The 14,955-nt window shown below is 41.8% G+C and overlaps 1 protein-coding gene across 7 annotated transcripts in view; it reads left to right on the forward strand.

Annotated features, from left to right (window-relative positions):
* Positions 1 to 228: 228 nt before the first annotated feature.
* The window catches only part of LOC106588358 (MTSS I-BAR domain containing 1), a 48,325-nt gene continuing 33,598 nt past the window's right edge, over positions 229 to 14,955 (forward strand). For 4 of the 7 annotated variants that reach the window (XM_082970035.1, XM_082970037.1, XM_082970032.1 and 1 more), the window contains exons 1-3: positions 230 to 717; positions 5,994 to 6,055; positions 8,282 to 8,355. In XM_082970035.1, coding sequence (XP_082826161.1) covers positions 646 to 717; positions 5,994 to 6,055; positions 8,282 to 8,355 — 208 coding nt within the window. In that variant the 5' untranslated portion in view covers positions 230 to 645. Of the gene's footprint in view, positions 718 to 5,993; positions 6,056 to 8,281; positions 8,356 to 14,955 lie in introns of all 7 variants that reach the window. The other 3 variants (XM_082970034.1, XM_082970031.1, XM_082970033.1) reach the window with 1 other exon arrangement.

The following is a 14,955-nucleotide window of genomic DNA, read 5'->3' on the forward strand; positions in this document are numbered from 1 at the left end:
GCTTCTTGCAGTCCATTTGCAGTCTATAAATTATGTGAAATCTAAATATCACATGATATCTAAGGATTAGGCCTACTGTATAAAATGTGATATAAAAAAAAAAGTTTCGTTTTTTTCCAAACCCTTTGTTATTTATTATGATCCATGCACCGCGATGCATAGAAGTAGGGCTACAGTAACCTTGTACTAGCCTCAAAAGGAGGGGCGACGCGGACGCGCGCTCAAGGTTTGCATGCTGGCGCGCATGGGTAAAACACTTGCAGTTCGCATGTCAGCTGTGGCAAGAAACTTCATTAAACCTCGACTATGCCGTGATAGTACGCGAATTGTTTTCGTTTTTATCACACGTTTTTAAACAACTGGTATTTCCTCTAGGATTTCCTATTTGTATCCTTCTTTCAGTATGGTCTTAAACGCAAAAACATGGAATGTATATCTGTGTGGAAACTAACGTGGGGTTTAAATCTCACGGCTGCTTTGCTTTCCATCGTTCTGGTGTGCTGCATACAGGATACTGCAGCAAGTCTTTGAAAGGATATTTGCCCTTAAAATATACTTTACTATTGAGTTTATTTTTTCAGTCGGTTTTGGAGGACAGAATACACATTTTTACTACAGTTTTGGCAAGATAATACATTGCTGAAAATGGAGACTGTCATTGAAAGAGAATGCAGTGCGCTCGGAGGACTTTTTCAAACAGTGATAGGCGACATGAAGGTAACACTTCGGGGACTAATGTATTCATTGTTTATCTTAATATTTATTTAGGTTTCGTAGGGTATTATCTTAATTTAAATTGTCTATAGAATAATACGTTTTATTGATATGGCAATACGTGCCCTTATGTTTTTACCTAATCGATGTGACATTGACTGTGCTAGATAAAGGGCATGCAATTACATTTGATTTTGCAGAATACGATAAAAATTCAAAGAGTGGCAGGCTGGCAAATGATTGTGTAAAGCCTAGGCTACTAAATTGCGCTCACGGAGGGACTGCATAGAATCGAGGTACGCACGGTGGGCGTGTTCTGATTCGTTGACCACGAACGGTTGCATATAAAAGGCTAAATGATCCAGGATATGGATTATAATAGAATGTTCTAAAACCACGTCAATCAAGTAGCAGTAAATGCATGTCCTGAAGGTTTCCCCTTGACTTTTGTTCTGAGGAGAGCAAGACAATGTGTCACTGTTGAGATGTGGAACTCATTTAGGCTACGCATCTGGTTTATTTTGCTTTTCTCATAAACTCAACAGTTGGAAATGAAATAAGTACTATTTTTGCACAATGTCATCTCAGAAGGAAACATGCCAATTTGTATTTTCTATGCTTAGCCTAATAAGCAGAGAGAAAAATAATTGAAAAAAATGCATATTTTCTGACGCGCCTCCAGTCTGCCCGAAAGTGTTAGCGCACCTATTCTTACCTGTCCCCACCTGTTCCTCTGACAACTGAATGCAGTGAAATGGTGGCAGATAAATTCAAAGGGTGTGAACTGTGAAAGTTTGCCCTTTAGCTGTGGCTGAGTGCATTTTGGGGTTTATGGTGGACAGTAGCGTTGCGTGGGTAAAATCCCTGGTGAAGTAAGCCCCCCCCCCCCCCCCCCCCCCCATATTACAACCTGCTGTATGTGTTTTGATAATCGCGTTGTTTGCTCTATAACCTGTTATTTCATATGCCTTGCGACCTTGATATAGGCGTAAAGGGGTCGAGACTACGAGGACACAGTGGAAGTATAAATTCAACCACACCTTTGTTTTATCACAAAACCAGATAACAACCTCTGTCCAGTGAAGTCCACAAAGCATATTGCATGTACAGTAACAGACAGTTACATGACCTACAGCATAGTCAAGCAAGTTAATGTTTCCATTTCAACTTCAATATTTCAACATCATCAAATCACCTCTGCTTAGTCTAATACGGTCAGTGGCGGTTCTAGACCATTTCAACTGGGGGGGCCAAGCTGGGGCCAGTTGTACTGTTAGAGGGGCCAGTTACATTAGACGTTATTGTTGTCATATCGTTTTCTTCATTGCATTGCAGGCATTAGCAGGCAAAAGACCATGTTTATAATCATCGTTGCCACTGTCTAATAACGGATGTAAAAATTATTTCATACTCCACATTTAGGTGGGCCACAAGGGGGTCCAAAATTGTTGTCACAGGGGCACTGGCCCCCCCTGCCCATCTCCAGCCATGGCTAATGTAGGAAAGGGACCATTTTAGCCACCAGAGGACAACATCACAACGAGATGCAACAATTAAAGTTTTCTGTCAAATCTTTTGTCAAGGGAGGCCGATGCTCGCTGGCTTCCCTTGACTTCAATGCTACGGGCGGCAACAATGTCATACTCGTTTTGACCAGACAGCGTCAGATAGAGGGCCTGCACATACGGAGGGGCGCTGTTTCGCTCGCTCGGGTGCTTTCTCCGGTGAAATACATTCAGCCTTTTGCAAATTGTAGGAAAATTATGAAACACAGAGAGGCGAAAGATAAATCATTTTTTTTATTGGTCAGTTGTTTTGGGAAGCCAGGCTTCCTTTGGCATCCATGAATACACGCCACTGGCGGTGGATAGACGTTTGATGTAGGAGAATAATGATTGAGATTCCAAACAAATGAAAACCATGATGTCCATGATCTGGTTTGAAAAACTTTTACAAAGCCATGTGGTCAACTCTGCTTAACTATAAATGATTTCAGAGAAACAATGGGACAAACAGAGAAATGGGCAACTTTTATAGATTCTGATGACAACAAATGCTTTCCAATGGTCTAACATTAGGCAGAAATATGTCCATTCATGATAGCCTTCTACAGCCATTTCAGACAGGTTTCACTGGACCTGTGTAATAAACCGTTTTCATAGGTGGAGGGCTTTTCCAAAGGGCACCAGGAATTACACTCTTGTCTGCTGGCAGATGTGTACATGTGTGGGTGGGGATTGTCTATGTGTGCCTATATTTGCTCGCCAATGTTTGTGCTTAAATTGAATCAGCGTGCTGGTGTGTGTGTGTGTGTGTGTGTGTGTGTGTGTGTGTGTGTTAATACATCATTCATTTAGATACTGTTCACACATCCCTTATTGTCTAAGCAGACATGTTACCATTCATCTGTTTAATAACTGGAACCAATCCTACATGCCTTTCCTGAGCTCCAAGTGTTCTTTAAACTGAGTATAAATTCTGCAGTGTGAATGACCAAAAAAAAAAAAAATGGAATTCAGTGGTAATTGAATCATTTCAGAATTGGTTCTATAAAGGTTTACTTTTAGGTTTTATTTGTGAGTTGTGCTACTTCACGGATCTGTTTTGTGGATACATTAAGCCTAGTCCTGAAATAAAACACAGGCTACTCAATGGAGAGTCTAGGACTATTTTTAGTCTTGGGCTAGGCCTAATACTGTACGTGTCTGGGAAACCGGCCCATAATGCTTTATTCTCTATTACCCCTTCAAATGTATACGCGTTTGAGCACCATTACATTATTCATCTGTTGGCTTGAGGTTGAAGGTAATGCTATTGAGGGCATTGGATGTAGGCCTACTTTGGTTTATTAATAAGTATTTATATTAAATCAGAGTGGATCATCACTCTGGCTAAAATAATCCTCTCACTGGGGGGTTGGGGTGAAATGACTAGATGAACCATAGAACTGGAATGGATGGAAAAGATAAACCCTAGAGCTCTGCTTTGGATCTAGTTATGACCATACATTGATGGATCCATGAGAAGTCTTGTTGAACACACAGCCATGTTCTTTTTACCCATTTTCATTTCTGAGATGAGCACCATGCGGTAGAATTGCCTGAGTCAAAGCCTGATCTTTTTGTTTGCCTGATTCGATGCATTTTAAATGATCTGCATTTATTCAGTCACTGCATTGAACCTGAAATGCCGTTTGCGATGCTAAAACGATGATCTCTCAGTAGGACATCAACACATCGAAGCCATACAAGTGAGTGAATTCATGCAGAATTCATGCAGTGCATATTTCATGTTATTCCTCGCCCCAGCGACGTGAAGGATGGGCGCCGGGGAGATTGAAGTGCAGCGTCATTGCCTCGGTCGTGTTGTCACGGTAACCAATGTGGAGGGCTAGTGCCGTGGATGAACAAAAGGATGCCTGAGTGAGGCACTGAGAGACGGCAGACTTCACATGTATCCCTCCTCTCAGGGGAGTGCGGCTAGGGCGCTAATCAATCACTCAAGACATATCACCTTGACAACGACAAGTCTGACAGTGTGCTATCTCGTTAACCCCACCGCCCCGTAATCTGATTGTTCGGCCCCATTATCATCTCAGGGCTGTGATCCATTGCTATCACAGTAAAAAAAAAAAAAAGGCTTACGGTGTATATTTTCTACTGTGTTTTCTATGTTCAAAACAATAGGGTTGTGGGTAGTTTATTTGAATTGAAGAGTCTATTGAGAGAGTGAATTGAAATGCAGATCTTGTATCTCAAATACAACCATGTTCATGTGTTATTACATATTTACCCAAAGAGTGGAGGAAGTTGAGCTGGAATTGATATGACCAGCCTAAGTAGTGTCTGTCTTCCTGTGCAGGTCTCTTCATCAGTCATGGACACACTTATGCACTTTTACACACACACACACACACACACACACACCTCTAAGAAGACACTTGTGTTTGTCCACTCAGCGAGCATGTCACTCCCAGCTAGAGGCCGTTCCCTGTTGACTTCCACAGTCTCTTGCCTTCCAGCTGTGGTGTGGCCTTGTTAGCTTCACCCAGACTGCCCTGGTGACAGATGTTTACTGCATGGCCCCCAGACCATAGCTGGCTAGCTACCACTCTGTCCTTTCACCACCACAGCCCTGAATTTAGACGTTAGAGGCCTGGGAGGGAAGGACGAGGTGCTTCAACCAGAGGCCAACATGTCTTCAGACAGGCAGGCTAACCTACAGTCACCTGCTTCTAAGAGTAGTGTCAGTCCTATATGGTACATTTCAGGTCCCGTGTGGCTCAGTTGGTAGCACATGGCACTTGCAGCGCCAGGGTTGTGGGTTCGATTCCCACGGTGGACCAGTATGTGCTCTGGATAAGAGTGTCTGCTAAAAATTACTAAAATGTAAAGTAAACATGTTTAGGGCGGCAGGTAGCCTAGTGGTTAAGATCACTGGGACAATAACTGATAGGTTGCTGGTTTGATTCCCTGAACCGACTAGGTGAATAATATGTCAATGTGCCTTTGAGCAAGGCACTTAACTATAATTGCTCTGGATAAGAGTGTCTGCTAAATGACAAAAATGTACATTTGCAATGTTCTTGCACCTCATACTGAATAAGCCTTCAAGGTCTTCGCACTGACAACAAAGGCAACACTCAATTCATGGGATTCTTATGATGTTTGAAGTCAATTTAAGCAATGAGGCCCAAGGGGTTGTGGTATATGGCTAATATACCACGGTTAAGGGCTCTTCTTAAGCACGACGCAATGCATAGTGCCTGGATACAGCCCTTAGCCGTGGTACATATATTGGCCATATACCACAACCCTCCCCCCGAGGTGCCTTATTACTATTATAAACTGGTTACCAACGTAATTGGTATATGGTCTGATATACCACGGCTTTCAGCCAATTAGCATTCAGGGCTTGAACCACCCAGTTTATAATCCACTTTTTAGAACTCTTCGGTTTACTGTAGTTCAACTTCACTCATGGTAGCCTACATTCTCAACAGAGATACCACAATGCAGTGTTGGGACTTTGAATTGAACCCAATTTGATCCTAACTGTATCCATATTGGCTGTGGGCTATTGTTTTACATACACTGAAAGTGAGAGTGGGGTCTACATTCTCAGTATGGGTCTATGGATTTACTTTATTGATCTCTCCCATTGTTGCTCTTGTATATGTGAGATTTTTCAGACATGAGCTTGCGGACATGTTGCATTAGAAATGTCTTTGTCTTTGTGTGTACTCCTCGTCCTCACATGTTCCTCTTTTATGTCCTCAGAGCAGTTACCCAGTGTGGGATGACTTCATCAGCAAGGCTGGGAAGCTACAATCACAGCTCAGGTAAACCAAACAAACAAAGCAAAACAACACAACAAGAAACACGGAGTTACTGCACATCTCTACACACACCACACACACACACACACACACACACACACACACACACACTCCATTTACCCAACCTCATAAAAAAAAAAAAAAATCCTTCTTCTTCAAATGTTCCATGTTATCTGTCTAGAATTTCACACACACCCTGCCCTGGTCTTGTCAGCGTGTTTCTGGATCACCGTTGCACACAGTCACAGCTGAAGGTCATGAGGGAAGGAAGGGAAGGAAGGGAAAAACTTAATGAACCTTTCATCAACTGAGATTAACGATCAAATCATAAAGTCATTATCTCAGCGTGGTGGATCAGTGCAGCGCGCCAGAAGCTTTTATTTCAGGCCAAGGGTTACACTGGGTTACGCTGAAAAACATCTCTACTTCCTTGTCCCGGTGAGGCTTGTGGAAGAAAAGGGTTCCTGAGAAATCCTACCACTGATGTGACAGAAGCCAGCTGGAAATGTCCTCCTCCTAGCCTCTTGGCCTTTTTTCTCATTCAACAAGTCTTCTTGCATCCATAGCTCAATAGTCTCCCCCCTTTACTCTCCACAGGTAAAGCGAAACATGCTAACATTACAAACAGAACATGCATTTTTCTAGTTTTCTATTTTTCAGCTCTTTCTCACCACATGGTAAATGGTGCGTCTACAATAGCATGTGTGAAGCAATTTTTTTTGCATCTGTGTACTGCACTGTGCATGTATGTGCTTACGTGGCACACACCTCTGCAATCTAGGACAGTAGCAGTGGCACGGTGCACCAACTACATGCTATAGGGAGTGAGTTCCGGAGTGCCAAAGGGCAGATACCCATAACCTCTGCAGTGCCAATTGTGTGCGACCTACTCCGGGTGTTTTCCTAACACCATTTTAAAGGAGAATTTAGCTTTTTAAAATGGCATGTTATAGAAGGGTCCAGACCCTTTTTTTGTTGTTGCGATTCCTCATCCTCGTTGTGCAGCTCTGAAAAAACATGAATAAATGCTCCGAAAACAGCCAAGTAAGTCATTTTTAGAGCCCCCGTACTGCACAACGAGGATGAGGAAGTGAATCGCTGGTTGGGGTAAGTTAAATTGCTAAAAAAAAGTGTCTGGACCCTTCTACAACTTGCCATTTACATCCAAAATAAAAATTGGGTATAAAAAAGCCAAATTCTCCTTTTTAAATAGCTCATCTTAATTTAGAGTAGACATGTCCACTCTTTAAGTAACCGTGCTCTGCTTTAAATAACGAAGAATTGCTTGCATCCGCTTAGCCTTGTGATTATCTGAATAGTCGTTACTTCCTTAAGAATGAGAGAAAAGCAACCCTTTGGGTTGCACGTTGTACAACAGAGTACCATCATGCAGCATGTGGCTCAGTTGAATTTCCTAACCTGAAATGATTTATGACATCAAATTGGTTGATGATAGTTTGCCTACCTACTGACTTCAATTTCAGCTCAGTTTCTTGTCAACAAAGGTCAGTCTCTACTTTATACAATTTCAGGGAGGGCTGGAACAGACAATTTAGTAATGGATTTGTTTCTCTGGCTGCATGGTAATCTTAAAATGCAGAAATGCAAGGGCATAGAGGTAAAAAAAAATAAAAAAGCCTCAACAATAATCCAGATTAAATCTACCGTGACCCCTTTTATCCATAGTTTTGTACCCCATGCAGTGTGGTTGCTTATGGTTACCACCTAAGGGGGTTTGAAAATGTGTTAATACGGGGATGGTTGAAGGTTAACATTTTCATATAGTTAGATGATGAATACTCATGAAAGGTAATGCAAAAAAATGGGAATCTAGTGGATGTAACCCCAGTCTTTCCCCAAATTCAATTTCCATGCGCGGTGCAAAGGCCCCTAAAGCAACATTCATCACCCATCCATGCCCTCTGGCATCAAACTGTCAATTGAAACCAATAGAAGCCTATAACATGTTTAGATGGGGGGGGGGCAATAGAGCTAGATGGAGGGACCCACCCCGCCTATACAATTGTAGGGTAAACACTGACCCAACCTTGACCAGACTACTAACTCTGTCCACCCCTTTCCCCAAAGCATATGGTGTTACTAGTGAAGTGATTCAAACCATGGTGAATATGGGTGTTGTATGCTTGTAGGTCTATGTTGTACATACTGTATGTTCTGCTGCCAATAATAATCAGAATGGTGACCAGCTGTGTCTTTCTCATCTCCCAGGACGACAGTTGTCGCGGTAGCCGCCTTCCTGGACGCCTTTCAGAAAGTGGCTGATCTGGCAACCGGCAGCAGAGGTAAGCAGATGTACCTCATAGTCGGGGGGCTATGAAGTGTGTGTGTGTGTGTGTGTGTGTGTGGTTTGGAGGACGAATGGCAGTGGGGTATTGTGGGGGCTGGCTGCGATGCTAAGGACACATATTGACAGAGGAAATCCCGTTTTCTCCTGGTTGCTGTTGCAGTCGTTCATGTTCTATACATGTAGAAGACTTGTCTTAATCATTTAGAATGATTTACAAAGACCCACATCGTAATAACGTTATGTTCCCCTCTTTAGCCAGCTCTCTGCTTAGCCTTTCATTTGGACTTGAAAAGAGCCACTAATAGTCATGCTCACTCACCCTCCTGTTAACCTCTAACCTCTAACCTCTAACCTGCCTTTCTGGCAGACACTTGAGCACTGAGCTGTCCACCTCATTGATGGATGCATGTACAGTATGTTCATGTCTTGGAAACTATGTTTTCCTCATACCCACTATCCTAATACACTATGGTAGTGTTTTCGTCAACAAACAAGCAACATTTTAACATAACTGGAGCTGCCTTGTCATTTCTGAAAGCATGATACTACCTAACTGAAAGCATGATACTACCTAATGTGGGGAATAGTTTTGCCACACACACTTTTATGTGGTAATAGTGAGTGTATTACATTTATGACAGCCTTTACGGATGCTATATGAATGTTTTCTGAAGGAGTAGTCTCCCTCACCCTCAACAATCGGAACTGTCAATCTAATGCAACGTCAAGCTTCCATCAGCGGGATTTGTGGTCCTAATGTTGTTGACAGAGTGGTTGTAAGATGCAGGAAGAGTGGGTTTGTGGTCAGGTCGGGGTTGGTCTGTCTGCCCACTACAGAGCGCTGTCATGGCCACTGACTGTCACGGTGACAGAGCGAGCCACGACCAGGCAGTCACTTTTCGCTTGGCTAATTGAAGGGTTAGTAGGTCAGTGGAGCTTTTTCATTTAACGTGAGGGGTGTCACATCTTAAAGAACTGTCATGTTCCATCAAACACTTTTAAGTGTTTCAAGTGTTAACATGAGAATATGGTTCAAGAACACTGGCCACACCATCCTGGGCGGTTGAACCGTGGTTGTGGTCGCGTCTGTGACGGTGCAGCTTTGTTTTGTGGTGAGACTGAGTACCTCCGAGGGTTTACAGTTGAAGTTCACAGGGAGGGCATGTCCTGAATAGAATGGACTTCATTTAAAGACTTTTGTCACTTTAAGTGGTAAGGTGGGATACACGGCAGTGGACAGAGTGCGAATGGTGACCTCATTTTCCTCTCCTCTCCTTCTTTTCACCCTCCTTTCTAATATGTAGGCTACTACCCACAATGATTTCCAAGGTTTTATGACATAACAGCGGAAGCCCACAGGCCTTTATTATCAATATGTAAAATGTAAGCAAAAAAAGCTGCATTTTTTTTTTTAAATCTCCCTTGGCTTTCATTATAAAAACCCCTCTGACTCTTCAGTAATATGTTATCCATTCCAATCCAAATACATGTTTTTTTCAATACCTCAGTAATGACATATTGTAATGCCACATGTTTTTATTCAATCCAGTAATGGCTATTCAATCTGGCTGCCATAGATTCAGTTCAATCGTTACGTAAGCGACATAACCCTATTTATACATTTCCGCATATTCATATCCTCTGCTGTAAATGATTGCAGCTAGACAATCAGACGCTCCCAACTCAAAGGGCACAGTGGGAGGCCTTTCAACACAAAGGATGAAAGGTCCAAATTTGACAACACCTTTCAGCTGTGTAGGTGTATGGGAATATCAACCCAACACAGTGGAAATAGCCGCCAGTGCTAAATAAAAGCATTTTCTTATGCTGAGCACCTCAATCCAGTTTGTCTATGTCATTTCTTTCTATACCCGTTTTAGAATAGGCTGTTATATCATATGGCCTAGGGCAGCGGTTCTCAACTGGTGAGTCGTGAGGTTTTGAATGGGTCAGAGGTATCTGTGTAAAAAAACAACCAGGTAGAAAGTGTGTTGACATTTCAGTGTACTTACATTTCTAAATAATTGAATCTCTGAACAATATTTCTTCAATCACAGTATTTTCAATATAGAGTTCAGGAATGCTCTTTGGGTGTATGTTTTTGGTCTCAAACCAGTGAGTCTAACTTTCTTTATCAACAATATGGGCACATTGTTTTATTGACAATGAAAGAGGTGGGAATGTTGTTCCCTTGTCATATAATTGCTACATTTAATATCAATATGTCATTAAAAATCGTTTTCCAGATTGTATTTTGGCAATTTAGTTTTTCGTGACGCAATTGCGATGCGAATATTGCGTGGCAATTGAGACAACCTGGTTTAATTTGGGTCCCGAGGCGAAACCAGTTGAGAACCACAGGCCTAGGAGAGGAGGTTGACGAATGAGATTGTCTGCCACAGTGTATGTATGTTTACAGATGTTTTTGTTGTACGATAGGGACCGTATTTTCTCCATGTCAACGTACATTGTCATATAGACATGAAAACGTCCTTATGGGAGGTTCATCAGTTAGCCACACTGCACCGTGATTAGCCGTTGGCTGTTTTTGTGTGCTAGTCCCTAGACGGGGGAGATTGACTGAGTGTAGGAGGCCCATTTTTCAATCTAAAGTGGAGTACACCTAAAATAGCTGTGCTTTGCCCTCCTTTTATTCTTCCCTCTCATTACTCGGTCTGACTGTCTGGTTGTGGTGTGAGGCAGCCCGTATGATGACCATGTATGGTCAGGACCCAACAACGTCCAGTCACGGTTTTGTTTATGCGACACACAAGGCCACTAATGTTTGTTTCTTCTGTGCCCTTTGTTTGTGCCTTGTCTTTTGTTCCAATGCGTGTTACATACAGTATTATCCACTTACGCAATCGCACAACCTTTTGAGGATCTATGAGGTTTCTAAAGGACAGGCCTACAATTGTCAGTGCACCTCCCAGATTGTTTGAACTAGCGACTGAGACAGCCCCCACTACTCCAGTCCACACCCCTATCCTTTACCTTTAATCCAGGATAAACAGTCCTTCAGTAGGCTACGCTAAACCCCCCCACCTCATTTTCATATTTATCTGCGTCTCAAAGAGGCCGTCGCGAACGGATGGCCATATGTGCTCGGCTCCTGTCCTGTCCTTCCACACAGCAGCTAGTCACAGCCAGACCGGTGCTCATGGCAACAAGTATGGAAATCAGGAGGGCTGGTCCCACCTCTGGAGCCATGCTGTAGGAGCCCTTAGCAGCTCTGCGGTGGGAGACGGCATAAGCAATAGACAATAGGAGTAGACCATTATGAAGAGCAGTGTGTGAAGACACCTGACATAGGACTTTGTTCACGTTGATGCACCCTTGTTCAGTGTGATGGGAGTTTGATTTCAATTTCCAATGGATATGAGCACAGTACAGTCTCAATGAGGTTTGCTTGCGTCGGATCATGTGATCAGCCCTTTGTGTTAATTAATGGCCATTTGGCGCTCAACTCTACGGCTAAATGCATCATAGAACTAGAAATTACAGAACAGTCATCACTGCCGAAAGCATGGGATAAACACGTTTGCTACACTCGCATTGAAGTTTCAGATTGCATGCAACAAGCATTCAACCGCTAAATCCGTCCTACTTCCTCTGACACAGCACCGTTAATGTCTTTATATGAAAACCAGGAGACGCAGTCATTCTGTCTGCTCTATTTCTACATCCAGCACCTATTTGCTATGTATTGTGTGGCTATGGTTGCCATGGTGCCCCACTGCCAGGAAGGATTCCTTTCTTTAAGAGCTCGGGGTGTTGTGGCAGATGTCAGCAACCCTTCTGTGTTGCCTTTGAGAGAATTAGATCCTGCAGGTAAAAAGGGCTAGCCTGGTCCCAGATCTGTTTGTGCTGCTTTGCCAGCTCACTCACGTGACAATGAGTATAGGAGTTGTCAAGACAGCACAAATACAGTGGCGTAGTGGAGTTTCGCGGGGCCCCCCACAAGGTTCGAGCAAGGCCCCCCGTGGGGCAGAAAGAAAAATGTGCAGTATTATAGCTTATCTCATGCTACAGTATTTTGCCATGAGGCTGAGAGGAAGTGTTGCTGTTTTAGAGCTTAGAGATTCTTGAAAGATGGGACAATCTAAACTTTTTCCCCCACAAATATTTGTCTTACTATTAACCCAAAAAGGTATATATATTTTGATAGACCAAAGTATCAGCTATCAAACCATGTAAAGGAACAACCTTCTATTGATTTATTTTTCATAAAATGTAACTAACTGGATATTTATCAACTCTGTCAGACACCATGAAAGGCATTTCATTTTTACAATTATTGTCCAACAAGTGTTTTAAAGGCCTTGATTGTTTAATTCGAACTTTAGATTATTCAAATAAGGAATACAAATCTCCAAAACGGCTTTTTTGTTTTATTTTATGGCACTATTAAAAGCTCCAGGGCTAATTTAGATTTAGAACATAAAACAACATTTCTAAAGCAAACATTATCCATTAGGTCTAGCACAGTAAATTGTTTAAGCATATGTTGCAGAACAGTGGTTACAATATTTTTTTCAGAATATGAAAAAAAATATATTGACTCCATCAGTGACGCAGTTGACGAGCTCTGACGGAGTTGACAACATATACTCATAACGTACATTTTTGCCTCTAAAAGTTAAAGTTCAATACAAACATCTGTAAAATATGGAAAATGATTCATTTGAAAATCCCCAATAAAAACACAACCATTTTATCAGACCTTTCAGCACTCTGATGGAGTTGATGTCAGACAAACATCTGATGGAGATGATGTTTTATGAAGTTGACCAAAAAATGTTTTTCATCAGTTGCTTTATGACTATAAAACCCGAATGAAATGTAACATATTTGAACCAAAATTCATATTCTATCAGGCAGAAGGAGTTGACAGTTTATGGTTATGACCGTGGTGATTCCAATATTGTTTGTTTAAATCTATCAAAAGTAGAGAACTTTCCAGACCATGAGTGGTCTTGTTGCACTACATGTAATGAGGACATGAATAAGGGGTCCTTATGGTATAGCTGTCCCTGCTCATTCCTGATTCATTTAGGATTTTAGCAAATCTGACGCGGTTGACCAAATCTCCAGACACATCTTTTAGGAATCACAGTTTTGAGATGCATATTTACAAAGGGCTATTGCAAGACACTACATGAGATAATTGTTCAGTTAATATCCATTATTTACCCGTTTTATATATATATATATATATATATAGATAGATAGTCCCTTAAATGTAAATGTTATAATGTAACAAATTCATTATTTTCCACTATAAAAAATAATTGTCCCTGCCAGACAAGGATTGTCCCGACTTTCAAGAATCTTTGAGGTAATCTCCTTCTATTCTAGGCGTTGGGGGCACCCAAAGCTCGTGGGCCCCCGTCTTGCGGGGGCTGCAGGGGTGTGTGCTATGCCAGTGCACAAACAGATCCAGGACCAGGGTAAGAAAGGGCCTGAATGTAGGTGACAGAGATGAAGGGGTTTGATGAAATACTAAGATATACTGTAAGATCAAGGGGTACGGAGAAATGACTGTTGCATCAGGACTAGAATTAACGTCACATGCAGTGGTTCGGATTGGAGGGACTGGAGTTCCACCTACTTAGGCTTAGAGACGACTATTAAAAATGGTCATTGAAAAACAAGTCCAACTGAGAATATGAAAATTAGAAAATGTGAATATCCACATATGCTAATTGACAATTGTAAAATGTACTACAACGTACATAAAACGTTACGTCAGTTGATATGTAGTTATTATGAAGATCAATTGGTGGCCCACGGTTTCAAAACCGGTCGAGCTGATTTGCAAAGGCCTTTTTGTTTATGTCCCTTGGAGAACATGCAAGTGGGCAAATCACTAGAGGATGCACAGTGAGTGGTCTCCACAGAGACAGAAGGACAGGCGTGCCAGTCAGGGAGAAAAGCCTCAGTGCCACCAACTGTACAGATGGACTCCTTTGGCAGCTTCTGCTTTTATGATCTCATCTCTGCAAAAGGGAGAAATCATATTTACTGCATTGCGCAAGACGGGGCATTTTTATAGTTTCAAGGGATTTTCAGTGCTACTTTTCACTCTAATGGGGTAGATTTGTGGAATTGTTTTTGTCAGGTTCTTTTATATCAGTGCAAACTAGTAAATCATATTTTGTGGATGAATTCAATTTGTGGGTTGCTTTTGCTGAATGCACTTTCCTTAGTAGCTAGCGGGGGTGAAAAAAATGATCCAATTGTCATACTTGTTTAAAGTAAAGATACCATAATAGAAAATGACTCAAGTAAAAGTGAAAGTCACCCAGTAAAATCTCACTTGAGTAAAAGTCTTAAGTATTTGGTTTTAAATATACTTAAGTATCAAAAGTAAATGTAATTGCAATTTCATACTTTAGTATCAAAAGTAAAAGTATAAATCATTTCAAATACCTTATATTAAGCAAACTTGATGGCACCATTTTCTTGTTTTTTAATTCCGGATAGCCAGGGGCACATTCTAACACTCAGACATAATTTACAGATAGCCAGGGGCACATTCTAACACTCAGACATAATTAACAGATAGCCAGGGACACATTCTAACACTCAGACA

The sequence above is a fragment of the Salmo salar genome, chromosome 27 (genome assembly GCF_965601325.2).
Source record: "Salmo salar chromosome 27, fSalSal1, whole genome shotgun sequence".
Taxonomy (NCBI): Eukaryota; Metazoa; Chordata; class Actinopteri; order Salmoniformes; family Salmonidae; genus Salmo; species Salmo salar.